The sequence below is a fragment of the Mixophyes fleayi genome, chromosome 4, assembly GCF_038048845.1.
Source record: "Mixophyes fleayi isolate aMixFle1 chromosome 4, aMixFle1.hap1, whole genome shotgun sequence".
Lineage (NCBI taxonomy): Eukaryota > Metazoa > Chordata > Amphibia > Anura > Limnodynastidae > Mixophyes > Mixophyes fleayi.
This window is the reverse complement of record NC_134405.1, coordinates 8401293-8428604: the sequence shown is the minus strand read 5'-3', so window position 1 is coordinate 8428604 and position 27312 is coordinate 8401293. Positions and strand designations below refer to the sequence as shown.

General features: G+C 37.5%; 1 protein-coding gene across 1 annotated transcript; it reads right to left on the bottom strand.

The window, feature by feature from the left end:
- Positions 1 to 402: 402 nt before the first annotated feature.
- On the bottom strand, positions 403 to 26660 carry LOC142149631 (uncharacterized). Its single transcript, XM_075204951.1, has 3 exons — positions 25932 to 26660; positions 567 to 827; positions 403 to 411 (listed from the first exon to the last, which is right to left on the bottom strand). The coding sequence occupies exons 1-3, from the start codon at positions 26658 to 26660 to the stop codon at positions 403 to 405; spliced, it is 999 nt and encodes a 332-aa protein (XP_075061052.1).
- Between the last annotated feature and the right edge of the window lie 652 nt (positions 26661 to 27312).

Genomic DNA, 27312 nt, shown 5'->3' with positions numbered 1-27312 from the left:
CTACATTCAGAGCATTTATATGATTTCTTTCCTCTGTGAATTCTGTGATGTGCATCAAGATTTGACTTTTTGGTAAAACACTTGTAGCATTCAGAGCATTTAAATGGTTTCATTCTTGTGTGAGTCCTCTGATGTATGGTCAGTTGTGATTTATAAGCAAAACTTTTGAGACATTCAGAATATAGATAGGGCTTCTAGCACATTATTCACCAGCAGCTTATTTGTAGAAGGTTTCTTTTATTAAAAAAAAAAATAAGACATTGTAAATCCAAAAGAGTTTATTAGGAACTGATGTTTGTAGTCTGTATGACATATAGATGAGACTATACTTTTGGAACACTCATGTTCAGAGTACAAAGTCCTTTCCCAAAATGTCTTCTGTTTTTAGTATGATCCTGTTCATTAATTCACCTAAGAGAAAAAAGTGTGTTAATGGTTAATTTAAATGGGTTCTCTCCTGTGTGAATCCTGTGATGTATTACAAGATCTGATTTTTGGGTAAAACACTTGCTACATTCAGAGCATTTGAATGGTTTCTCTCCTGTGTGAATCATCTCATGTCTTACAAGACTTGAATTCTTTGTAAAACACTTGCTACATTCAGAGCATTTAAATGGTTTCTCTCCTGTGTGAATCCTCTGATGTGCAACAAGATGTGAATTCTGGGTAAAACACTTGCTACATTCAGAGCATTCAAATGGTTTCTCTCCTGTGTGAATCCTCTGATGTGCAACAAGATGTGAATTCTGGGAAAAACACTTGATACATTCAGAGCATTTAAATGGTTTCTCTTCTGTGTGAATCCTCTGATGTGCATCAAGATTTGACTTTTTGGTAAAACACTTGTAGCATTCAGAGCATTTATATGGCTTCATTCTTGTGTGAGTCCTCTGATGTAGTTGTGATTTACAAGCAAAAACTTTGTGACATTCAGAGCATAGATAGGACTTCTAGCGTATTAGTTACCAGCAACTTATTTCTAGAAGGTTTCTTCTATTAAAAAATAAAATAATTTGAAAGAATTTATGAAGAACTGATGTTTGTAGTCTGTATGACATGTAGATGTGACTATTCTTTTGGAACACTCATGTTTAGAGTACAAAGTCCTTTCCCAAAATGTCTTCTGTTTTTAGTGTGATCCTGTTCATTAATTACCTAAGAGAAAAAAGTTTGTTAATATTTAGAAGCCTTATACAATAATTAATCTACTTTAACAAAAGTAATGTTTGTACAGAAGACAAATATATTTTATACACAAGCAATTATGACCCAACCATTTGCAATTGTTTTTATTCTTGTGTATATTGCCACATATATTCATAAATAAAACTGTGGAGACTTATCTGTACACTCACAGATGACAAAAAGCTGTGATACATCCCTAGAGGAGATTAAGTACTCTCCACATACTCACTATTACATCAGAAGAAAAACAGATCAAAATGAGGAAAGAAATCTTGTTTTTCAATATTTACTAATGATAATACAAATTACAGAATATAAAAAGAACAAATGATTACCCTAATAATTATAATTCTGTTAGGTTGCAGTGCTAACAATACAAACATTGTAAAGACATAGACGCACCACACATATATAACAATACGATATCTACAACATAATATATACGCAATTGTGTTTATGTATCAATAAAATTACCTTACTCTGGTGATTTCTGCTTCTATCACTTCTTTCCTGATCTTTCTAACTATTCCATCCTTCCAGCTCTGCAGCCACCAACTCACTAACACTGGTCTGATACTGCCTATTTATAGTCATTCCTCCCCATCTCTCTTCAATAGGTCCCGGGATGACCAAAATATATTCTCAGACTGTTTCTTTCCAGGTCTCTCACTTTCTTGGCATGTAAATGATGTATACACATTTCTAAAATCAATTACTATAAAAGAAACCTTGACTCATGGTAAAATCTTGCATTCTAATTAGATTATCATAGTATCTGACTTCCTGTTATGTCAACAAGTAGACCTTTTGTTTTTTATGTATGTATTGTCTAGGCAGCCCTAACTCTGATTTCAATGTGATTCACTGTTAAAAATAAGCCATAATATAAAGTATTATGCAATAAATACACGTTATCCTCAAGATAAAGCCTCAGATCTTGTACATCTTCGACCAGCCAAGAACAGATTTACAAAATCAGATGAAGAACACTGAGTAAGGCGCTAATAATATGGGAAAGATACCAAGGTATTAAAAGTAGAATTAAAATTACATACATGCATTCTAAATAAACACTGTGAAGGCTTTCTCTGTACATCCTTACAAGACACAAAGCTGTGATATATCTGCACACGAGATAATTGACTCATCACCTACTCACTATTAATAAAGCAGTTTACATATTTAGTTGTAGGTGGTGCTCCCTTGAACAAAATAGTCAATAAGTTCACTTAAGAGGGCACTCTGGAGTCACATAATATATTATTTTATATATAGTATAACTTATATTATATACTCTATATATATATATATAAATAATATGGGGTAATTCCGCAATATAGTGTTTGGACTTTAGAGTACATAATCATCTCTATTAATAGACATATCATATTATGAAGAAAATTGGGTGCATGATTTATAGTGAATCAATAATTAAGCTATTTGCTGACATTTATCATATGATGGCCCTATAAGAATTTATCCAGTTAAGTTAACCATTGTTTTTATATTTCTTTACTGTGATAATTCTAAAATACTTCCTAGTATAGGCAGATCTGTCTGTTGTTACTATTATTCAATTTAAAGCAAATATGTATTATTCCCACATGATAAAGAGATGACATCGGTATAAATACCAGTAAATTATCCCATTTATTCTCATCCTTTTTCCTTATTTTATGTGTTTCTCTATGAGGAGCTCTCCCAGGACAAAGTGTTACTATTACAGGGAGGAAAGATAAATGATCTCAGTATTGAAGACTCTCTCAGTCCTCACTAATGTTGTGACAAGAACAAATCGTTTAGAACAAATATTTATTTATATCTAGTTTTCCCAAACAATCTATTACAATGAAAATGATAATGTGATCAGTAGTAATAGAAGATATATGTGAGAATGTAACACAGGGGGAAGGACGTCTCCCCTTAGGTCATTGTTAACTAGTTAGTGTTCTATATTTTTTAAACAATGTTGTATTACATTTACCTTAGTGGTGCAGTGTCTCCCACCAATAATCTCTTATATAATTATAGGGTTTAGGTCCCTTCTTACTTTATATCACATCTGACAGTTTATACTATAGTAAGTAGAATGATTTCCATTTATTCCATAATTCCATATAATTAGCACTAAGATAACAATTTTCAATACAGTGTAAAACACTTCTCTATATAGTGCAAAATAAAACACTTCTTGCTCAGTCTATTAATTTGGTCACAATCATGGCCCCTTATTTCTGATATGGGGGAATCACTGATACAAATACATAGAATATGTATATAACTTGGTAACTCCCTCAGATTGTAGTGATACATTGTTTAATACTACATAATTATATTTTGGACACCTGTAGGGATGTAGTTTGGACACACACTAATATACATGACTGTGAATGGGAATTTTCTGAGAATCTTTAGGAAGATAAGAATGTATAAAACAAATTTTCAGAACATTATCTGAGAAATAGGCTTTCCTGTTAATGTTAATTACCTCTTGGAGAAAATACACTATCTGGAGTAATCATAATGTTATGATATACAGTATATATATTACACAAATTACACAAGAGTACTGGTAGATATATATATATATATATATTACACACATGATACCACAGTACTGATAGAGAATATAGAAAATATTACACACATGATATCACAGTACTGATAGAGAATATATAGATATATTACATACATGATACCACAGTACTGATAGAGAATATATAGATATATTACACACACGATACCACAGTACTGATAGAGAATATATAGATATATTACACACATGATATCACAGCACTGATAGAGAATATATAGATATATTATACACATGATACCACAGTACTGCTAGAGAATATATAGATATATTACATACATGATACCACAGTACTGATAGAGAATATATAGATATATTACACACATGATACCACAGTACTGCTAGAGAATATATAGATATAATACACCGAGGATGCCACAGTACTGATAGGGAATATATATTATTGCCAAACTATACTTATTATCATGTATACAATGGTTGGCTCATAAAACTATTTGAACCATTATCTTAAGCAATTGTGCAACAATTGTTGACTTTTATAATTATGGGAGATCTAAATGTTTCCCGTCCTTACATATATGACTCATACAATTTAGGTGAAAATCTAGAAATGTCCATAAATATGTTTATGTATATATTACAAACATACTGGTTCATGTATATCTAACTACACTGCAACCATAGGAGAAAGCAGATACATATAATGTACAGTGTATTATCAGGAGATTTAAAGTTCAACACATGTAACACAGCTTTGTTTTACAATATAATATTTACTAATAGATAATACAATGTACAGAATATACAATGCACAGTAATATACTATATTAATTATAATGCTGTTAGATTGTAATAATAACTATATAAACATTGCTAAGACAAAAACACATCCCATATTTACAATACAATATCTATAATATAACACTTATAAATGTTTGTGTATATATCAGTATATTCTTACTCTGAAGATTTCTCCTTCTGTCTCTTTCCCTCCTGATCATTCTTACTGTTCCATCCTTCCAGCTCTCCAGCCACCAACTCACTAACAATGGGCTGATACTGCCTATTTATAGTCATTCCTCCCCATCTCTCTTCAGTAGTTCCCGGGATGACCAGAAGGTTCTCAGACTGTTTGTCTCCAGGTCTCTCATGTAAATCTCATTGACTTGTAAATGAGGTATAAACATTCCTTAGGTCACTGACTTCAAAGGAAAATACTAATTAGACCTTGGCAGGTGGTAAAATCTCACATTCTAATTAGATCAGCACAGTCTGGACCTTTCGTTTAGGATTTGTCTATTGTGTAGGCAGACAGTGTGAGCAGAATGTCCTATTGTACATATCAGCAGTAACTCTGATATTAATTTTATTCATTGTTAAAAATACACTATAACAAAAGATATAAGTAAATTATTTAATATAAATGAAATTGAAAAGGCAGATTATTGAGGATATTCATCTAAATAAAGCCAGAATGATACATATAGCAGAACCTCATTTATAACTATCAAATATATTTAATACACAATAAAAAAAACTCCTTTCAATTGTTATAAAGCAGATGATAGCACCCTCAGGAACATGATTGAAAGATTTATGTATACAATTATTAGAACTAGCTGTTAACAATGATCATATATCAGGTAACTTAATGTCACCTGGGTTCACTGTGCAATGTCATTCCTGGAATCTGGGATTGAAAACAGACAGTCAGTATACAGGTGATAAATGTTGAGATCTAAAACCCTTCAATTATCAGAGTTCTGCCTTAAAATAACAGGGAAAAAATAGGCTCATCATAGATATCGAATTTCATAAATACTGAAAGCAGAGATCTACTTCTGAAAATAATGGGACCAATCCTTATGGAGACTGTAGTAAGAACCTTCATCATCATCATCATCATCATCATCAACAACATTTATTTATATAGCGCCAGCAAATTCCATAGTTCTTTACAATTGGGAACAAACATTAATAAGACAATACTGGGTAATACATACATACAGAGAGGTAAGAGAACCCTGCTCGAAAGCTTACAATCTATAGGACAATGGGAGTTAGAAACACAAGGGCATGTGCTACATCATATTGCACAATGGACCAGCCAGACTGCAAAGGTAAAAGTACTGAGTGGGCTGTGTGTGTTGCAATGTTGGTCAGAAGGTTGTTGTCTTGCGTTAGCAGTGTAGAGGATGGCAATAGGGTAATCTAGGGAAATTAAGATGATGGTTGAGGAATATCATAACCTTGTCTGAAGAGGTGGGTTTTGAACGCTTGAAGGTTTGAAGACTAGAGGAAAGTCTTACTGTGCGTGGGAGGGAATTCCACAAAGTGGGTGCAGCCCGGAAAAAATCCTGTAACCGAGAATGGGAGGATGTGATGAGAGTGGAGGAGAGACGTAAATCTTGTGCAGAACGGAGGTGTCGAGTAGGGAGATATTTCGAGACAAGTGAGGAAATGTATGTCGGTGCAATTTTGTTGATGGCCTTGTATGTTAGTAGAAGAATTTTATATTGACACGTTTCTGTGCTTTTGGACTTTCATCAGAAGGATGAATCCAAGTGATACAGTCTCAGTATTTATATGTGATGTATTCAATCACATCTGATCACTAATCACCTGTACAACGGAAAGACGAATGTCCAACTTTGTAAGGATTGCTGCAAACCTCTTTGATATTTAAGATTAAAATTCAGAACATATATAAGTATTAAAAGTTTTTTTTTTACATGTATTAATGGATCTGACTTCTTTCTACCAGCAAAATTTCAGTAAAACAGATAATCACATATGGAATAATAACAGCTCAGAGTAGAGAACAGATTATCAGCGTATGTAAAAATTTGTGAGAACAGAGAAACTCTGATTAGAATAATCAACCAATGTAATTTGAACAAGAATATACGAAACAACAGTGACAAGAGGCACAACTAAATGTATCACATATATGTATCACAATAACCTAAGTAGAAGCAACAATGTGTCACATTACATCACATAAATACAATGGGAGCGTCGATGTATCACATGTGTCAGATGAACTAAATAAACACGTAAGTCAGCGGCTGCAGATAAACAGATGATCCTCATTCTGCCACAAGTCTACATTGGTAAAAGGCCACAGCTAGAGATTAAATAACATCTACCGGTTAAGTAATATAGAAGATCTAATAAAAAATACTAAATATTAATAGCTAATTAATGGGTTTTTTTCATAGTAAGATTCAGACACATTAATTGTATGACTTACAATGCAGTTTGCTAGTAATTACACTGAGGCAGAGAGTTTGCTATTCAATTGCTATCAGTACTAGCCGGACCTCCTGTGCAGGGCCATTACATTAATATTACACTCATTATAGCACAGTACTGATAGAGAATATATAGATATATTACACACATGATACCACAGTACTGATAGAGAATATATAGATATATTACACACATGATACCACAGTACTGATAGAGAATATATAGATATATTACACACATGATACCACAGTACTGATATAGAATATATAGATATATTAAACACATGATACCACAGTACTGATATAGAATATATAGATATATTACACACATGATACCACAGTACTGATAGAGAATATATAGATATATTACACACATAATACCACAGTACTGATAGAGAATATATAGATATATTACACACATGATACCACAGTACTGATAGAGAATATATAGATATATTATACGCATGATACCACAGTACTGATAGAGAATATATAGATATATTACACACATAATACCACAGTACTGATAGAGAATATATAGATATATTACACACATGATACCACAGTACTGATAGAGAATATATAGATATATTATACGCATGATACCACAGTACTGATAGAGAATATATAGATATATTAAACACATGATACCACAGTACTGATAGAGAATATATATATATATTACACACATAATACCACAGTACTGATAGAGAATATATAGATATAATGCACACAGTACTGATAGAGAATATATATATATATTACACACATGACACCACAGAACTGATAGAGAATATATATAGATACATTACACACATGATATCACAGTACTGATAGAGAATATATAGATATAATACACACACGATACCACAGTACTAATAGAGAATATATAGATATATTACACACATGATACCACAGCACTGATAGAGAATATATTATTTCCAAACTACATTTACTATATTATCATGTAATCAATGGTTGGCTCATGGAACTATTTGGTCTTAATATTAAGTAATTGTGCAACAAAAGTTTCCTTTTAAGATTATGGGAGAATTAAATTATTCCTATACTTACATATATGGCTCATACAGTGTGGAAGAAAACCTAGAAATCTCCATTAATATATTTATGCATATATTACAAATTTACATTAATATTTAGTTATTCCTCCCCATCTCTCCTCAGTAGGTCCCCGGATGACCAAAATATATTCTCAGCCTGTTTGTCTCTAGGTAATATTTAAATTATTGTTTCATTAAATGTGTAAGTTTTCCTTCATCAATGCACAGTCTTATGTAAACATCACTGACTTGTAAATGAGATATAAACATTCCTAAGGTCACTTACTACAAAGGAATCTTCTAATTAGACCTCAGCAGGTGGTAAAATCTTCTAATTAGACCTCACAGTTTCAGACAATCTGTTATGTCAACAAATTGACCTTTTGTTTAGGATTCACCTATTGTCTATGCAGAGGGTGTGAGCAGAAAGACCTGGGGATAAATGTATCAAGCTGAGAGTTTTCCAGCGGGTTTGAAAAGTAGAGATGTTGCCTATAGCAACCAATCAGATTCTAGCTGTCATTTTGAAGAATGTACTAAATAAATGATAGCTAGAATCTGATTGGATTTTCAAACTCGCCGGAAAACTCTCAGCTTGATTCATTTACCCCCTGATCTAAGTATCAGCAGTAACTCTGATTTCAATATGATTCACTGATAAAAATAAGACATAATACACAGACTTGTTTTATTGCATTGTAAGGACGCATATCTGGGACATGATTCAAAAGGACACCCCTTTATCCTAATAATAATAATAATAATAATCATACTACTACTAATAATTAGGGATGAGCGCACTCGGATTTATGAAATCCGAGCCCACCCGAACGTTGCGGATCCGAGTCGGATCCGAGACAGATCCGGGTATTGGCGCCAAATTCAAAAGTGAAACTGAGGCTCTGACTCATAATCCCGTTGTCGGATCTCGCGATACTCGGATCCTATAAATTCCCCGCTAGTCGCCGCCATCTTCACTCGGGCATTGATCAGGGTAGAGGGAGGGTGTGTTAGGTGGTCCTCTGTGCTGTTTAGTTCTGTGCTGTTTAGTTCTGTGCTGTTTAGTTCTGTGCTGTTTAGTTCTGTGCTGTTTAGTTCTGTGCTGTGCTGTGCTGTGCTGTGCTGTGCTGTGTTCTGCAGTATCAGTCCAGTGGTGCTGTGTGCTGTGCTCTGTCCTTCTGAGGTCAGTGGTGCTGCTGGGTCCTGTGCTGTGTCCTGTTCAGTCCAGTGGTGCTGTGTCCTGTGCTCTGTGCTTCTAAGGGCATAGTTATTTCCCCATTATTCCCAAGTTTTTAAAAAATAAAAAAAAAGTAAAAAAAAATAAAAAATTAGAAATTAAAAAAAAAATATATAATTATAACCAAATGTGCAAAACCAATCCAGCAGTATAAGTCCATTGGTACTGCAATATTACCAAGTTCACACATTCTGCAGTATCAGTCCAGTGGTGCTGTGTCCTGTGCTCTGTCCTGCTGAGTTCCGTAGTGCTGCTGGGTCCTGTGCCGTGTCCTGTTCAGTCCAGTGGTGCTGTGTCCTGTGCTCTGTGCTTCTAAGGGCATAGTTATTTCCCCATTATTCCCAAGTTTTTAAAAAATAAAAAAAAGTAAAAAAAAATAAAAAAGTAAAAAAAAAAAAAAAAAATATAATAATTATAACCAAATTTGCAAAACCAATCCAGCAGTAAAAGTCCATTGGTACTGCAATATTACCAAGTTCACACATTCTGCAGTATCAGTCCAGTGGTGCTGTGTCCTGTGCTCTGTCCTGCTGAGTTCCGTAGTGCTGCTGGGTCCTGTGCCGTGTCCTGTTCAGTCCAGTGGTGCTGTGTCCTGTGCTCTGTGCTTCTAAGGGCATAGTTTTTTCCCCACTATTCCCAAGTTTTTTAAAAATTAAAAAAAAGTAAAAAAAAATAAAAAATTTAAAAAAAAATAAATATATAATAATTATAACCAAATTTGCAAAAACAATACAGCAGTATAAGTCCATTGGTACTGCAATATTACCAAGTTCACACATTCTGCAGTATCTTGTGCTACATATAATGGAGACCAAAAATTTGGAGGATAAAGTAGGGAAAGATCAAGACCCACTTCCTCCTAATGCTGAAGCTGCTGCCACTAGTCATGACATAGACGATGAAATGCCATCAACGTCGTCTTCCAAGCCCGATGCCCAATCTCGTAGTACCGGGCATGTAAAATCCAAAAAGCCCAAGTTAAGAAAATGTAGCAAAAAGAGAAACTTTAAATCATCTGAGGAGAAACGTAAAGTTGCCAATATGCCATTTACGACACGGAGTGGCAAGGAACGGCTTAGGCCCTGGCCCGTGTTCATGACTAGTGGTTCAGGTTCACCCACGGATCTTAGCCCTCCTCCTCCTCCCCCCCCTACAAAAAATTGAAGAGAGTTATGCTGTCAGCAACAAAACAGCAAACAACTCTGCCTTCTAAAGAGAAATTATCACAAATCCCCAAGGCGAGTCCAAGGGTGTTGGTGGTTGTCAAGCCTGACCTTCCCATCACTGTACGGGAAGAGGTGGCTCGGGAGGAGGCTATTGATGATGTAGCTGGCGCTGTGGAGGAACTTGATGATGAGGATGGTGATGTGGTTATTGTAAATGAGGCACCAGGGGGGGAAACAGCTGATGTCCATGGGATGAAAAAGCCCATCGTCATGCCTGGTCAGAAGACCAAAAAATGCACCTCTTCGGTCTGGAGTTATTTTTATCCAAATCCAGACAACCAATGTATGGCCATATGTAGCTTATGTAAAGCTCAAATAAGCAGGGGTAAGGATCTTGCCCACCTAGGAACATCCTCCCTTATACGTCACCTGAATAACCTTCATAGTTCAGTGGTTAGTTCAGGAACTGGGGCTAGGACCCTCATCGGTACAGGGACACCTAAATCCCGTGGTCCAGTTGGATACACACCAGCAACACCCTCCTCGTCAACTTCCTCCACAATCTCCATCAGATTCAGTCCTGCAGCCCAAGTCAGCAGCCAGACTGAGTCCTCCTCAATACGGGATTCATCCGAGGAATCCTGCAGCGGTACGCCTACTACTGCCACTGCTGCTGTTGCTGCTGTTAGTCGGTCATCTTCCCAGAGGGGAAGTCGTAAGACCGCTAAGTCTTTCACAAAACAATTGACCGTCCAACAGTCGTTTGCCATGACCACAAAATACGATAGTAGTCACCCTATTGCAAAGCGTATAACTGCGGCTGTAACTGCAATGTTGGTGTTAGACGTGCGCCCGGTGTCCGCCATCAGTGGAGTGGGATTTAGAGGATTGATGGAGGTATTGTGTCCCCGGTACCAAATCCCCTCGAGATTCCACTTCACTAGGCAGGCGATACCAAAAATGTACAGAGAAGTACGATCAAGTGTCCTCAGTGCTCTTAAAAATGCGGTTGTACCCACTGTCCACTTAACCACGGACATGTGGACAAGTGGTTCTGGGCAAACGAAGGACTATATGACTGTGACAGCCCACTGGGTAGATGCATCCCCTTCCGCAGCAACAGCAACAGCTGCATCAGTAGCAGCATCTACAAAATGGCTGCTCATGCAAAGGCAGGCAACATTGTGCATTACAGGCTTTAATAAGAGGCACAACGCTGACAACATATTAGAGAAAATGAGGGAAATTATCTCCCAGTGGCTTACCCCACTTAGACTCTCATGGGGATTTGTGGTGTCAGACAATGCCAGTAACATTGTGCGGGCATTAAATATGGGCAATTTCCAGCACGTACCATGTTTTGCCCACACCATTAATTTGGTGGTGCAGCATTACCTCAAGAGTGACAGGGGTGTGCAGGAGATGCTTGCGGTGGCGCGCAAAATTGCTGGACACTTTCGGCATTCAGCCAGTGCCTACCGCAGACTAGAGGCACATCAAAAAAGCATGAACCTGCCCTGCCATCACCTCAAACAAGAGGTTGTGACGCGCTGGAACTCCACCCTCTATATGCTGCAGAGGATGGAGGAGCAGCAAAAGGCCATTCAGGCCTACACAGCCACCTACGACATAGGCAAAGGAGTGGGGATGCGCCTCAGTCAAGCGCAGTGGAGACTGATTTCCGTGTTGTGCAAGGTTCTGCAGCCATTTGAACTTGCCACACGAGAAGTCAGTTCCGACACTGCCAGCTTGAGTCAGGTCATTCCCCTGATCAGGCTGTTGCAGAAGCAGCTGGAGAAAGTGAGGGAGGAGCTGGTAAGCCATTGCGATTACACCAAGCATGTAGCTCTTGTGGATGTAGCCCTTCGTACGCTTTGCCAGGATCCGAGGGTGGTCACTCTTTTAAAGTCAGAGGAATACATTCTGGCCACCGTGCTCGATCCTCGGTTTAAAGCGTATGTTGTGTCTCTGTTTCCGGTGGACACAAGTCTACAGCGGTGCAAAGACCTGCTGGTCAGGAGATTGTCCTCTGAAGAGGACCGTGACATGCCAACAGCTCCACCCTCATTTTCTTCCACATCTATGGCTGCGAGGAAAAAGCTCAGTTTTCCCAAAAGAGGCACTGGCGGGGATGCTGATAACATCTGGTCCGGACTGAAGGACCTGCCAACCATTGCAGACATGTCTACTCTCGCTGCATTGGATGCTGTCACAATAGAAAAAATTGTGGATGATTACTTTGCTGACACCATCCAAGTAGACATGTCAGACAGTCCATATTGTTACTGGCAGGAAAAAAAGGCAGTTTGGAAGCCCCTGTACAAACTGGCTCTATTTTACCTGAGTTGTCCCCCCTCCAGTGTGTACTCGGAAAGAGTTTTTAGTGCAGCGGGGAACCTGGTCAGTGAGCGGCGAAGGAGGTTGCTTCCTCACAACGTTGAAAAAATGATGTTTATAAAAATGAATAATCAATTCCTCAATGAAGTACAGCACTGCCCTCCAGATACTACAGAGGGACCTGTGGTTGTGGAGTCCAGCGGGGACGAATTGATAATGTGTGATGAGGAGGAAGTACACACTGTAGGGGGAGAGGAATCAGAGGTTGAGGATGAGGACGACATCTTGCCTCAGTAGAGCCTGTTTAGTCTGTACAGGGAGAGATGAATAGCTTTTTTGGTGTGGGGGCCCAAACAAACCAATCATTTCAGCCAAAGTTGTTTGGTAGGCCCTGTCGCTGAAATGATTGGTTTGTTAAAGTGTGCATGTCCTATTTAAACAACATAAGGGTGGGTGTGAGGGCCCAAGGACAATTCCATCTTGGACCTTTTTTTTTTGCATTATATGACCAATCAACAGTCGTTTGCCATGTTCAAAAAGTAAAACCAAATTTAAAAAAATACAAGAAATTAAACCAAAAGTAAAATGCCGTGTCATAATTTAAAACAAGAGGTATTGACGTGCTCTAAAACTACTGTATTGTTGTTTATATTTTATAAACACTACACTTGAAAGTTTGAGTCTTTCAATAAAAAAGTAACTGTCCATTGCACGAATATTTACAACAGGGACAATTTTAGGGTTAAGAAAGTCAACTAATAACACTTCGACGCTGTCTGTCTTTATAAACACTACACTTGGAAGTTGGAGGAGGTATTGTGGCCCCGGCACCAAATTTACTACCGGGGCCACTCCACTGTGCAGTCCATATTTAGGTGTATCAGATATTAAACAACGGTGACAGTTGATGCCCAATTTTTTAATTATATTGTGGCCTCGGTACCAAATTGTGTACCGGGGCCACCACACTACGCAGTCCAGATACTTGTTTGGTGAAATTCAGACCAGTTGAGGGTTTTATTATTATATTGTGTGGACCACTCTATCTATACCACACTACAACTCTATACCACTCTATTTCATACTTTAATTCTATTTCATACTTTAATTCTATTTCATACTTTAATTCTATTTCATACTTTAATTCTATTTCATACTTTAATTCTATTTCATACTTTAATTCTATTACTAATTAATTACCATAAAGAGGAACAAAATAAACCAATTTTACCAAAAGTATAATATGACTTAGACTTACAAACACTACACTTGAAAGATCGTGCCTTTAAATGAAAAAGTCAGTCTTCATTGCACGACTATGTGCAACAGGGACAGTTTTTTGGGTTTACAAAGTCAAACAATAACACTTTGACCCTGTCTGTCTGGGATCTCAATGACGAATTGTCTGTACCATGTTTGGAGGAGGTATTGTGGCCCCGGTATCAAATTGGGTACCGGGGCCACCCCACTATGCAGTCCAGATACTTGTTTGGTGGAATTCTGACACGTGGAGGGTTTTATTATTATTATATTGTGTGGACCACTCTATCTATACCACACTACAACTCTATACCACTCTATTTCATACTTTAATTCTATTTCATACTTTAATTCTATTTCATACTTTAATTCTATTTCATACTTTAATTCTATTTCATACTTTAATTCTATTACTAATTAATTACCATAAAGAGGAACAAAATAAACCAATTTTACCAAAAGTATAATATGACTTAGACTTACAAACACTACACTTGAAAGATCGTGCCTTTAAATGAAAAAGTCAGTCTTCATTGCACGACTATGTGCAACAGGGACAGTTTTTTGGGTTTACAAAGTCAAACAATAACACTTTGACCCTGTCTGTCTGGGATCTCAATGACGAATTGTCTGTACCATGTTTGGAGGAGGTATTGTGGCCCCGGTATCAAATTGGGTACCGGGGCCACCCCACTATGCAGTCCAGATACTTGTTTGGTGGAATTCAGACACGTGGAGGGTTTTTTAATTATATTGTGGCCTCGGTACCAAATTGTGTACCGGGGCCACCACACTACGCAGTCAAGATAGATAGATGCGTATTGCGTATCATAGATAAAGTACATTCAGTGGTGTGGGGCAAATTGAAAAATATTCAAAATGCACTGACATTATCAAAAACAAGAGGTTGTCACACGCTAAAACTCCAACATGTATATGATGGAGAGGATGGAGGAGCAGCCGTATGTGTAGTGTAATGCAGATCTGTTGAAGGTTTTTTATATATTTTATTGTGGTGCCCAGTGCCCACTCCTCTACGCAGTCCAGGTACAATTATTGGTGCGAATCATAAAAGTTCAGGGTTTTTAATATATTGTGGTGACCCACTCCTCTACGCAGTCCAGGTACAATTATTGGTGCGAATCATAAAAGTTCAGGGTTTTTAATATATTGTGGTGACCCACTCCTCTACGCAGTCCAGGTACAATTATTGGTGCGAATCATAAAAGTTCAGGGTTTTTAATATATTGTGGTGACCCACTCCTCTACGCAGTCCAGGTACAATTATTGGTGCGAATCATAAAAGTTCAGGGTTTTTAATATATTGTGGTGACCCACTCCTCTACGCAGTCCAGGTACAATTATTGGTGCGAATCATAAAAGTTCAGGGTTTTTAATATATTGTGGTGACCCACTCCTCTACGCAGTCCAGGTACAATTATTGGTGCGAATCATAAAAGTTCAGGGTTTTTAAGATATTGTGGTGACCCACTCCTCTACGCAGTCCAGGTACAATTATTGGTGCGAATCATAAAAGTTCAGGGTTTTTAATATATTGTGGTGACCCACTCCTCTACGCAGTCCAGGTACAATTATTGGTGCGATTCATAAAAGTTCAGGGTTTTTAATTTATATTGTGGTGACCCACTCCTCTACGCAGTCCAGGTACAATTATTGGTGCGAATCATAAAAGTTCAGGGTTTTTAATATATTGTGGTTACCCACTCCTCTACGCAGTCCAGGTACATTTATTGGTGCGATTCATAAAAGTTCGGGGTTTTTAAGATATTGTGGTGACCCACTCCTCTACGCAGTCCAGGTACATTTATTGGTGCGAATCATAAAAGTTCAGGGTTTTTAATATATATTGTGGTGACCCACTCCTCTACGCAGTCCAGGTACATTTATTGGTGCGAATCATAAAAGTTCAGGGTTTTTAATATATATTGTGGTGACCCACTCCTCTACGCAGTCCAGGTACATTTATTGGTGCGAATCATAAAAGTTCAGGGTTTTTAATATATATTGTGGTGACCCACTCCTCTACGCAGTCCAGAAAGATACCTTGTTGCAACGTTTTGGACTAATAACTATATTGTGAGGTGTTCAGAATACACTGTAAATTAGTGGAAATGCTTGTTATTGAATGTTATTGAGGTTAATAATAGCCTAGGAGTGAAAATAAGCCCAAAAACTTGATTTTTAAACTTTTTATGTTTTTTTCAAAAAAAATCCGAATCCAAAACCTTAAATCCGAACCGAGACCTTTCGTCAAGTTTTTTGCGAGACAAATCCGAACCTCAAAAATAACGAAAATCCGGATCCAAAACACAAAACACGAGACCTCAAAAGTCGCCGGTGCACATCCCTACTAATAATAATAATAATAATGTCATGTTTCTGAAATTACTACATTCATAGACTAGATCACATACTTCAGCAGATACTTGAATAAAAGTGACATAAAGAAACATTACTTGTAGTTTATTTAAGCATTTTATGTATGTGAAAATTGGTTTACAAAACAGCGTCCTGTGCACAGATCATACAGCTGCTCTTGATTCAATAACAAGTACTAAAAGGGAATCTAAGCAGCTTGGTCCTCTGTTGTTTGCTGACAGTGTACAGTCCACATCCCCTCTGTGGACATTACCTGGATGGTGATGAAACCGGTCAGGACATTTTTATGACATATTGTTGGAGCTCATGAAAGGATCAAAGAAATCCATTGTGATTCACAGGCTGAATTGGACATTTATACCATTGTCATCGGTTACAGTATAAACCACGGTGGAGCTTCTCTGCAGCTCACTCCTAGGCTGGAGCTGCCTCCTTCCCACAAGATGGAGACGGCTATCAGTGAGTACATTGGTGACGCTAATTACACCTATCTGTCGGCCACAGAAGAGACCCGTGCCCACCGCTGCTTACGGTTACATGGGATCCCTGCCAGACAGCTTACTTCAACTGTTCAGTTTCACATGCAGTAGGCTTCAGCCCTAACCTGGAATAAGGAACTTAATCTACACAATGCTGCAATTTAACGTTGGATAATAGAAAACTATAAACACTGTATTACTAGACGTGATCATATTTTTTTTATGACATTGCAAACAGCATAAAGTGGTTCTGAATAAATTTATATTTGGGTGTGAGCAGAAAGATCTGTTTTACATATCAGCAGTTTCTCTGATTTCAATATATTTCATCATAAATAATTAGACATAAAACACACATATACATCTACAATGATTATGGTAATATGTTTAGCACAGTGATGTATGTTTATATTTAGTGTAGGAACTGTCCAGAAAGGGCAGAGTTCAGTGTGAGTTGGTCATTTTCTCAATACAGATTACAGCTTAAATATCATTAATAATCCCATTGGTGAGTGCAGAGGATCCTGTGTTTATGTAAATAGATCCTGTATGTTACAAGCAGGACAACACTCAGAATGAGCACAAAATCATAGTTATTAGGTTAATCCAACTGATTAACGAGTTGATACAAAAGACCACAAGAAGTGACAAAAGGACGACCTCTGGATTAACTTGTTGCTGAAATGGATTAACCTAATAAATATGATTTTGTGCTCATTCTGAGTGTTTTCCTGATTGTAATATACTATATTATGCTCCCTGCCTCTGCACCTGATCTGTACAAGATACAAGTGAGTGCTGCTGCCCTTATTATGTGTATACTATATAATATATGGTATAATATATATATTAGGTGATGTAAGGTTATCTGTCTTGTTTCCCCACCTCTCCTGTGTCCTATTATCTCTCCACTGGTAAAACTCACAGTAGACAGTTCTGCTTCAGAATATAATTCATACTCCTTACCTACAAAGCCCTCGACTACATCGCTCCGCACTACATATTCAAGCTAATTTCCACACACACTCCCTCCCACCTGATCCACTCAGCCAATGACAGCAGCCCAACCTCCTCACTGATTCCCTCTTCCAACTCCCACCACCAGGATTTCTCCCGTGCTCTTCCCAACCTCTGTAACACATCCCCACTCCAAATTACACTAGCAATCAGTGTCAAAGCCGATAAACATTCCTTAAATCTCATGTTTTCATTCAATCCTACCAGCCCTCCTCCTAACTCTCCCACCTCTCCTTCCCCTACCTCAGCTGACCCAACTCTGTTTCACCTACTCTGTGTCCACCCATCCCCTCTAGAATGTAAGCTCTCATGAGTAGGGTGCTCCCTCCTAGTGTTTTCCTTATATCATTATGTTGTTTTGTTGTTTGAATTTATGCTATATTGTTAACTTTGTTCTTATTGTTTTGTCATTGTGCTGTATGTTCTAACCTCCTGTGTGCAACGCTACAGATATAATAGTAACATTTAGTTGTTATACATACTTGCAGACCTAAAACACATCACTTAGTCCTTGAATAAATCATATCAGTTTCATGTGTGGTGCTTTTTAAGCTTCGCTACATATATCTTTTTTAATAAACATTATGGTATTATTGATATTCCTGGTGCTCCGAGTGCATCACACAGAGGCTTGTGTGCTTTACACAACAAGGGAAATGATTAGTTTGGACAGAACACAGAGCATGAAACATATGTCTATGGAGATGCTTCATGTCACACTGCACCAGCAATGGTCATTCATCGTGTAACAATACATTGTATGGAGCCCCACAGCAGCTGGGCCTGTGTGCTTTCACTGCCAGGGACGATTCTTAGTCTGCCCTGTGTGTATACTATATAATACCTCCTGTACTGTGTAGTATTACCTCCCCTGTGTAGTATTACCTCTCCTGTGTACTATTACCTCTCTCCTGTGTACTATTACCTCTCTCCTGTGTACTATTACCTCTCTCCTGTGTACTATTACCTCCCCTGTGTACTATTACCTCCCCTGTGTACTTTTACCTCTCCTGTGTACTATTACCTCCCCTGTGTACTATTACCTCTCCTGTGTATTATTACCTCTCCTGTGTACTATTACCTCTCCTGTGTACTATTACCTCTCCTGTGTACTACTACCTCCCCTGTGTACTATTACCTCTCCCCTGTGTACTATTACCTCTCTCCTGTGTACTATTACCTCTCCTGTGTACTATTACCTCTCACCTGTGTACTATTACCTCTCCCCTGTGTACTATTACCTCTCTCCTGTGTACTATTACCTCTCCTGTGTACTATTACCTCTCACCTGTGTACTATTACCTCTCCCCTGTGTACTATTATCTCTCTCCTGTGTACTATTACCTCTCCTGTGTACTATTACCTCTCCTGTGTAGTATTACCTCCCCTGTGTACTATTACCTCTCCTGTGTATTATTACCTCTACTGTGTACTATTACCTCTCCCCTGTGTACTAGTACCTCTCCCCTGTATACTATTACCTCTCCTGTGTATTATTGCCTCTCCTGTGTATTATTACCTCTCCTGTGTACTATAACCTCTCCTGTGTACTATTACCTCCCCTGTGTACTATTACCTCTCCTGTGTACTATTACCTCTCCACTGTGTACTATTACCTCTCCTGTGTATTATTACCTCTCCTGTGTATTACTACCTCTACTGTGTACTATTACCTCTCCTGCGTATTATTACCTCTCCTGTGTACTATTACCTCTCCTGTGTACTATACCTTTACCCTGTGTACTATTACCTCCCCTGCGTACTATTACCTCTCCCCTGTGTACTATTACCTCTCCTGTTTACTATTACCTCTCCCCTGTATATTATTACCTCTACTGTGTATTATTACCTCTCCTGTGTACTATTACCTCTCCTGTGTACTATTACCTCCCCTGTGTACTATTACCTCTCCTGTGTACTATTACCTCCCCTGTGTACTATTACCTCTCCTGTGTATTATTACCTCTCCTGTGTACTATTACAGTGTCGGACTGGGGCATGAAGGGCCCACCGGGGGAATTCAGTGATAGGGGCCCACTATATTGGGGTGTGGCCAACTTTAGGAGTGGGTGTGGCCAGTAAAGGGGGTGTGGTCAGGCTATGGAGGACAACTTATAGCACTATTTTAAATGTGCACCTTTTGCATTAGACCCTGCCCATTCTACTGGTAGGGAACTACATGGTTTGGAAGAAACTCCAGTACCAGCTCCTGTCGTCTCCTAATGCACCAAGACAGTTACTTATGATAAGTGCATCATTTGGTTACCTCCAACCCTCGCCTCATATGTTGTTATTGCCCATCATGTATTGAGCTTATTAAAAGCCATTACAAGGGCTACACAAACCAAATAATAACATCATCAATTAGAAGACATAAACTGCACAATTAATTTTTTAGTACAATGGTTACCAACCTGTTGTTGCTGTGACATGTCCTGGAATAAAAGTCAATTCATAAAAAAACAAGTGATTGTAATTCTCAACTAATCTCAGTGAAATCCATCTAATTTCATTTTAAATACGGTTGATATATGCCTATAATACTTTCACTATATCACCCCTAAATTCTAAACAGGACAACCATCAAAAAGAATGCACAATAGGCAAAAGGAAAAATATATAAATATAATTATGTTCTCCTATGCATGTGCCTTTCTACACTAACATACAATATAGACCAACATATTATACAACCCTGAATGATTATATTTTCAACTGGATGCAATTGGAATACTAGACTACATGAAAAACACCCTTCATTTGCCAGATCTTGTATACACAGTCTGATTATTAAAATGACTCTTTGTTATAATTATTTTTTAAGGACTCTTACAGAATATGCCACTCGTCAAAGACCATACACACAGCATCAGTGCTACTACGGTTGCGTACTTCACCAATGAATGCTTGTTGAGAAGGGAAATTTTAAAAAACAAAAAAATGAACAGAATACAGCCCATCCAAAGCCTGTCACATTTATTCCATATATGCTGGTATGCTGCCAGTGTTGTATGAAAGAGAATATAAATATCAAAGGACGGGCGCAAATGGGGGAAGGGTAAAGAAACACAAGGATTGGGTCAATGAATAAGTCAAGGGGAAAACGGTCCCAAAGTCATTAAAGGATGTTGGTCTTCTAGTTCCACCTATACCGATGTCCCAGATGGTAAACTTACATCAATGTGACCTTTTCTATTCCATACAGTATTTGAATAATGTGTCCTCTTGCTTCAAAAAGCACCACCACGATGTACTTTTACTCCCCTCTAAACCTGTTTCTTCTCCTCACCAGAGTGCACATATGGGAGACCAGGGAGAGAACAGAGAAAGATCTCATGGTGTTTTACGTTCTCTATTTATTAAGTTAAAACATGGGGTTAAAAACACTCACATTTTGTATGTTAAAAAGGTATCTTTCAGTCCATATGTTTCCTCGATCAAACGGCAGTATCCAGCTTCTGTATCCCAGCCACGATCAAACTGGCTGGGCTTCAGATAACCCGGGGAAACTCTGCAGCGTCAGAGGGGGCGTGGTCTATTGCGTCCAGTGTTGCATGAACCTATGATGACCAAACTGACCTTGGATCAGTATGTTGATATCAGGACGTCCTCCTCCCCTGCTCAAACTGCTGAAAAACACACTACCGCGCCTGGGCTCTCTGCATCTGCGCGGTAGTGTGGTTACAGGAGATGTGACCGCCGCCGCCATCTAAACAAAGTTCAACATCAAGCTCCGCCCTAACAACGGAGGGGGCGGAGCTTCAACCCCGCTGGGCCTACCGGTGGATTGACCGGCTGTCCGGCGGGCCAGTCCGAGGCTGTACTATTACCTCTCCTGTGTACTATACCTTTACCCTGTGTACTATTACCTCCCCTGTGTACTATTACCTCTCCCCTGTGTACTATTACCTCTCCTGTGTTATTGCCTCTCCTGTGTATTATTACCTCTCCTGTGTACTATTACCTCTCCTGTGTACTATTACCTCTCCCCTCTGTACTATTACCTCTCCTGTGTACTATTACCTCTCCTGTGTACTATTACCTCCCATGTGTAATATCACCTTTACCCTGGTAACAAACATAATGGACAGTTCTGTTTGTGAAATTACTCACTTTCCCTTCATCCCTACACTAGATCACATACTGCAGCAGATATTTGAATAAAAATGACTTAAAAACATTGCTTGTGATATACAGATATACAACACAACAAGACAATAAAGCAATTAACGGCATGCAGGATATTTACACCAATATATTTCAATGCCAAATTTACACTTCATAGAGCGAATGTATGAAATTATCTATCACTTTGTCTGAAATACATCAGTATAAAAACAGGGATTGGAAGTCAGTCACCCACCCATTCACTTGTACAGGTCACTATCAGAGAACAGCTCAGATTGCCTGATAGATGACATGGATTAGGGGCAAGGATAGAAGAACATGAGGCTCTCTGTACCAGTGTTTTCCTTATGTAATTATGTCATTTTGTGAATTATGATTATATAGTTATGTAAAATTGTGTTTGCATTTATATAATATTGTCACATTTGTACTTAACTTAGTTTGCCATTTTGTTGTATGTTCTAACCTTCTGTGTGCGACGCCACAGATCCCTTGTGGTGCCTTATAAATAAAGGATAATAATAATTTTAAAAACAAAGTGACCATAAAAGGACATAATTGGCAAAGAAAACAGAGCTAACACCCTGTAAGTGAAGTATATGAAAGCGACCACACGCAGCTGACAATCCTAATATAATGTGAAGACTGTTATTATAACAATAATGTGAGTGACCACTAGGGGGTGCAGCTAGAGGATTGTGGCACAGTGGAAGTATAATACTTTTATATAAGACACATAAAGCCAAGGTGACTACTAATATCCATATTACAGGTAAATTGTACAGCGACAAATAAAAGTCCCAAAATTCAGGTCAGTAAGTTTGCCTCGTTGGAATTTAATGAATCCAAGTTTCTGCAACCTTCTGTTATCTAAGCTTGTTGACTAGAAAGGAGTAAGCTTAGTCTGGTTTATCATAGAAGTGCTACTGCGTTTTTTAAGGTTAATGGCAGCCTTTTTAGAAAGTAGAGTGTTACATTGTTCCTTAAGTGTGATGTTTATGTTATAAAGAGGTCAGGAGAAGGACTGGATGAGCAGTGATCCAAATTGTTTCTCTAAATTTTACATTTCTAAGGTTGATATTTTTCTAGAGCATAGATGCCGCCTTAATGTGAGACCTCAGATATAGATTTGTGTGTTTCACAGACTATCTCTGAAGGTAAGTACCGAGTGTCATGACTAACTCTTCCCCTTCATACATCTCTGACCTTATCAAGAGATAGACTCCAGCTCAACCACAGTGTTCTACCTCTGACCTTCCACTCTCTCCCGCTGTTAATCCTTCTACCGCTCCCATCTCTAAGACTTCATCTTATCTGCTCCCAACCAATGGAATTCCTTTCAAAACTCATCTCTTCAAGCTTGTCTACCACACTCCCTCCTAGACCATCATGTCCACTCCAACTATTTCTTCTGTCAACCTCATTCACTTATGTCCTATCTGCTTCGACTGTCTCTCATTACTCCCTCTCTCTAGAATGTAAGCTATCATGGGCAGAGTCCTTTATTCCCTAAACCTCATGTCTGTCATTCTCATATGACTCTGATAGAACAGTGTTTTCAGTTGTTTGTTCACTCTTACACACATGGAACTCATACTTGTATCCATACTAGCTGTATGCCAGCTCATGACTATCCATGTACATGTTGTTATACTTAATTGTATTTATGGATGAGCTAATATATTTATTATATTCGTGTTTGTCGTATCTGTAAGATGTATGTCATATTTGTAAGCAGATTGTCCGGCACTATGGTATCTGTGGAGCACTAGATATAAACGATGATGATGAAGATGATGAATGTCGTCAGAAGTAATAAAATCAAAGAAGTCTTTGATGGATATCGAGAGCTAAAGATCAAATTGAAAATAGTGAATAATCCAACCACATTCAGTATTATTGTGGGGTGGTAATGAAATTATATGTTAATAAAGCCCTGCATAATGTGTCCATAAAATGGGAATGATCTCTGGGAAGGTTGTCTTCTGCGTGAAAAGGGAGCCCATAAAGGACATATCTATATGGGAGTAGACTTGGTGGATACAGAATAGTTAGTAATATTTTTATTTTTTTCATGAACAGTTATAATTTATTTCTATTTTTCAAGCAAATTTGGCATTACAAGTAGGGCAGTAATTTAATGCAAGGGCCTGGAGGTGGTCTGAGGGTATTGCGGGGTACTGGAGTTGATGGATATGTGTGTATATATGTAATAGGGAGATGTTAGTTTAGTGTACTAAATTAGCCACCATTACACAGTGAGTAGTTGTTTCTCTCTAGGACAGGAGACAAGGACAGACAGCAGCTAGCAGGGAATACTATGTATCTTTCCTTTTACTCAGCAATTACTGATTGTCAGTAAGACCCTGTGCCTGATTCATCAAGTCATGTAAACTGAGAGCAATGTGCGCTTTAATTTAAAGCTCCCAGTAATCAGCTCTGCAGACTCCTGAGTTCAACAATTAACGGATCTGAAAAACCTATTCAATTAATGTCCCCTGTTAATAATATAGGCATTAATTAAAAAAATGTTTTTTTCGGTTTTTTTCCCCCAATACATTTATTAGGATGTTTGTAATATCTACTGAACATAAAATACATTGTTACAGTTCCTCCTGATTGCAAACACATGTTATAGCATGCATACGAGACTGTCATCACTAGTAATCAGGACCTAAACTAGTCTTGTACCTGGAGCAAGAGATACAGCAGAGAATGAAGTACCTGAGAGATTCCCAGAGCTTGAATCTGATGTGGCTCTGTGTACTCGTGTTTGACACGCCCTTACTGTACATAGAATAAGGGAGAACGCTGCTTCCCCGTCCGTTCCCTTACAGAAATTGTAACCTGTAGTAAGTGTTCTTTGCATATGCAGATGAAATGAACATTGCTGTGTTTAGTTGTGAATGGTCTGGATATGGGCATTCACAGAATAAATTTGCGGATTATACACATAAAATTCTCATTTATGTTCTTTGATGAATCAGACCCAGTGTTTATATTTCATATTTCAGTACAGGCAAAAAAAAGCACATTGCTAATACATTTGCTGTGTGTTACTAATTTTTTGTTTTTTGCTGTGTTTTCATCAATGGTTATCATGTTGTCAGCATGGGTGACCACCTAATTATCACCCCTGGTTCCATCTTCTGAAAATGCAGAAGAGTGTACAGTGCTCATTACTACTGAAATAGATATTAGTTCCACATTTAAAAAGAAAATATCCACATTTTTAATGTCAGTTTTTATTAAACATCAAGTGTGATAGAAACAGCTGCCAGTAACATAAATGGTAATTACAGATATTGTGTGAACATGGTCCTTCAGTCTATATACAGTTCAGTGATGTCTGATGACAATCACTATACATTACTATACTATACTATACTTTTGAAGGACATTTACAGGTACCCTGGGAAATAATGTGTTTTCCTTGGGAGTTATTTAATTACATAGTGTGAAGAACAAAGATGTGCTATAACCCATAGCAACCAGATATCAGCTACTAGTAGTCTGCTATCATCATACCAGCAAATGTGATGATCTGATTGGTTGCTATGGGATACAGCAGCCAGTATTTTACATGCAACATTTACTAAATAACTTTTTCTGAGTACATAGTTGTCATAACAGATGGAAATAAGAAAGTAATAGAAAAGCATGAGGGAAAGAACATGGAGGCTATAACATAGACTAATAAACACACATGTATTGTGAAATAGGGCAGTGTAATGTGTTCCAGTAGAAATATTCAGTACTCAAAGCTTTGTCCTTTTTTCAGAAAAACTTGTTATATTCAGAACATTCAGAACATTTATATTGTTTATATTGTGTGAATTCTCTGATGTACAACCATCTTTGATTTCTGGGTAAAACACTTGCTACATTCAGAGCATTTAAATGGTTTCTCTTCTGTGTGAATCCTCTGATGTCTTAGAAGATTTGAATTTTTGTTAAAACACTTGCTACATTCAGAGCATTTAAATGGTTTCTCTCCTGTGTGAATCCTCAGATGTTCTACAAGATCTGACTTTTGGGTAAAACACTTGCTACATTCAGAGCATTTAAATGGTTTTTCTCCTGTGTGAATCCTCTTATGTTTTACAAGATTTTCCTTTTGGGTAAAACACTTACTACATTCAGAGCATTTAAATGGTTTCTCTTCTGTGTGAATCCTCTGATGTCTAAGAAGATTTGACTTTTTGTTAAAATACTTGCTACATTCAGAACATTTAAAAGTTTTTTCTCCTGAGTAAATCCTCTGATGTTCTACAAGATATGACTTTTGGGTAAAACACTTGCTACATTCAGAGCATTTAAATGGTTTTTCTCCTGTGTGAATCCTCTTATGTTTTACAAGATTTGCCTTTTGGGTAAAACACTTACTACATTCAGAGCATTTAAATGGTTTTTCTTCTGTGTGAATCCTCTGATGTCTAAGAAGATTTGACTTTTTGTTAAAATACTTGCTACATTCAGAGCATTTAAATACTTTCTCTCCTGTGTAAATCCTCTGATGTCTTGCAAGTTTTGACATTTGAGTAAAACAATTGTTACTTTCAGAGTTTTTAAATGGCTTCATGTTGGTGTCAGTTCTCTGATGTTTGGTCAATTGTGATGTATAAGTATAACTTTTGTCACATTCAGCGCCCAAATAGGGCTACTGTCCATTTATGGAGAAGGAACTTATTTGTGGAAGGAATTTTCTATTGAAAAATAAAATTAGATTGTGTGAATGAGAAAGAGTTTATGAATAACTAATGTCTGTAGTCTATATGACTTGTTGATGACGGTATACTTTTGGAATGTTCAGAGTACAAGGTGCTTTCCGAAACGTCTCTTGTTTTTAGAGTGATCCTGTTCATTATTTCACCTGTGAGAAAAAAACATGTTTATATTAAGAAGCCTATAACAATTATTAATCTATTTTAATAGTAGTAGTGTTATCTTGTGTAAGGAAAACAATAATATTTTATACACTAACAAATATGACCCAATCATTGACCATTGTTTTTATTTTTGTGTACATTGCCAAACAAACATAAATTCTTAAAACAAAACTGTGAAGGATTATCTGCACAAAATTAAAACCTGTGATATATCTGCACAGGTGATGAAGTACTCACCACCTTCTCCCTATTAAATTAAGTAATTTACATATTTTTTTGTAAGTGGTGTTTCTGTGAAAAAAAATTAACAATAATTACACAATTGAAAAAAAGGTTTTCAAAATG

Bases quoted from the DNA above. Each gene is read 5' to 3' on its own strand.
- LOC142149631 (XM_075204951.1), bottom strand. From the start codon at position 26,660: ATGAAGCCATTTAAAAACTCTGAAAGTAACAATTGTTTTACTCAAATG. The intron at 828-25,931 runs GTTGTACATCAG...TTTACCAAAAAG, and splicing joins TTACCCAGAAATCAAAGATG to TCAAATCTTGATGCACATCA.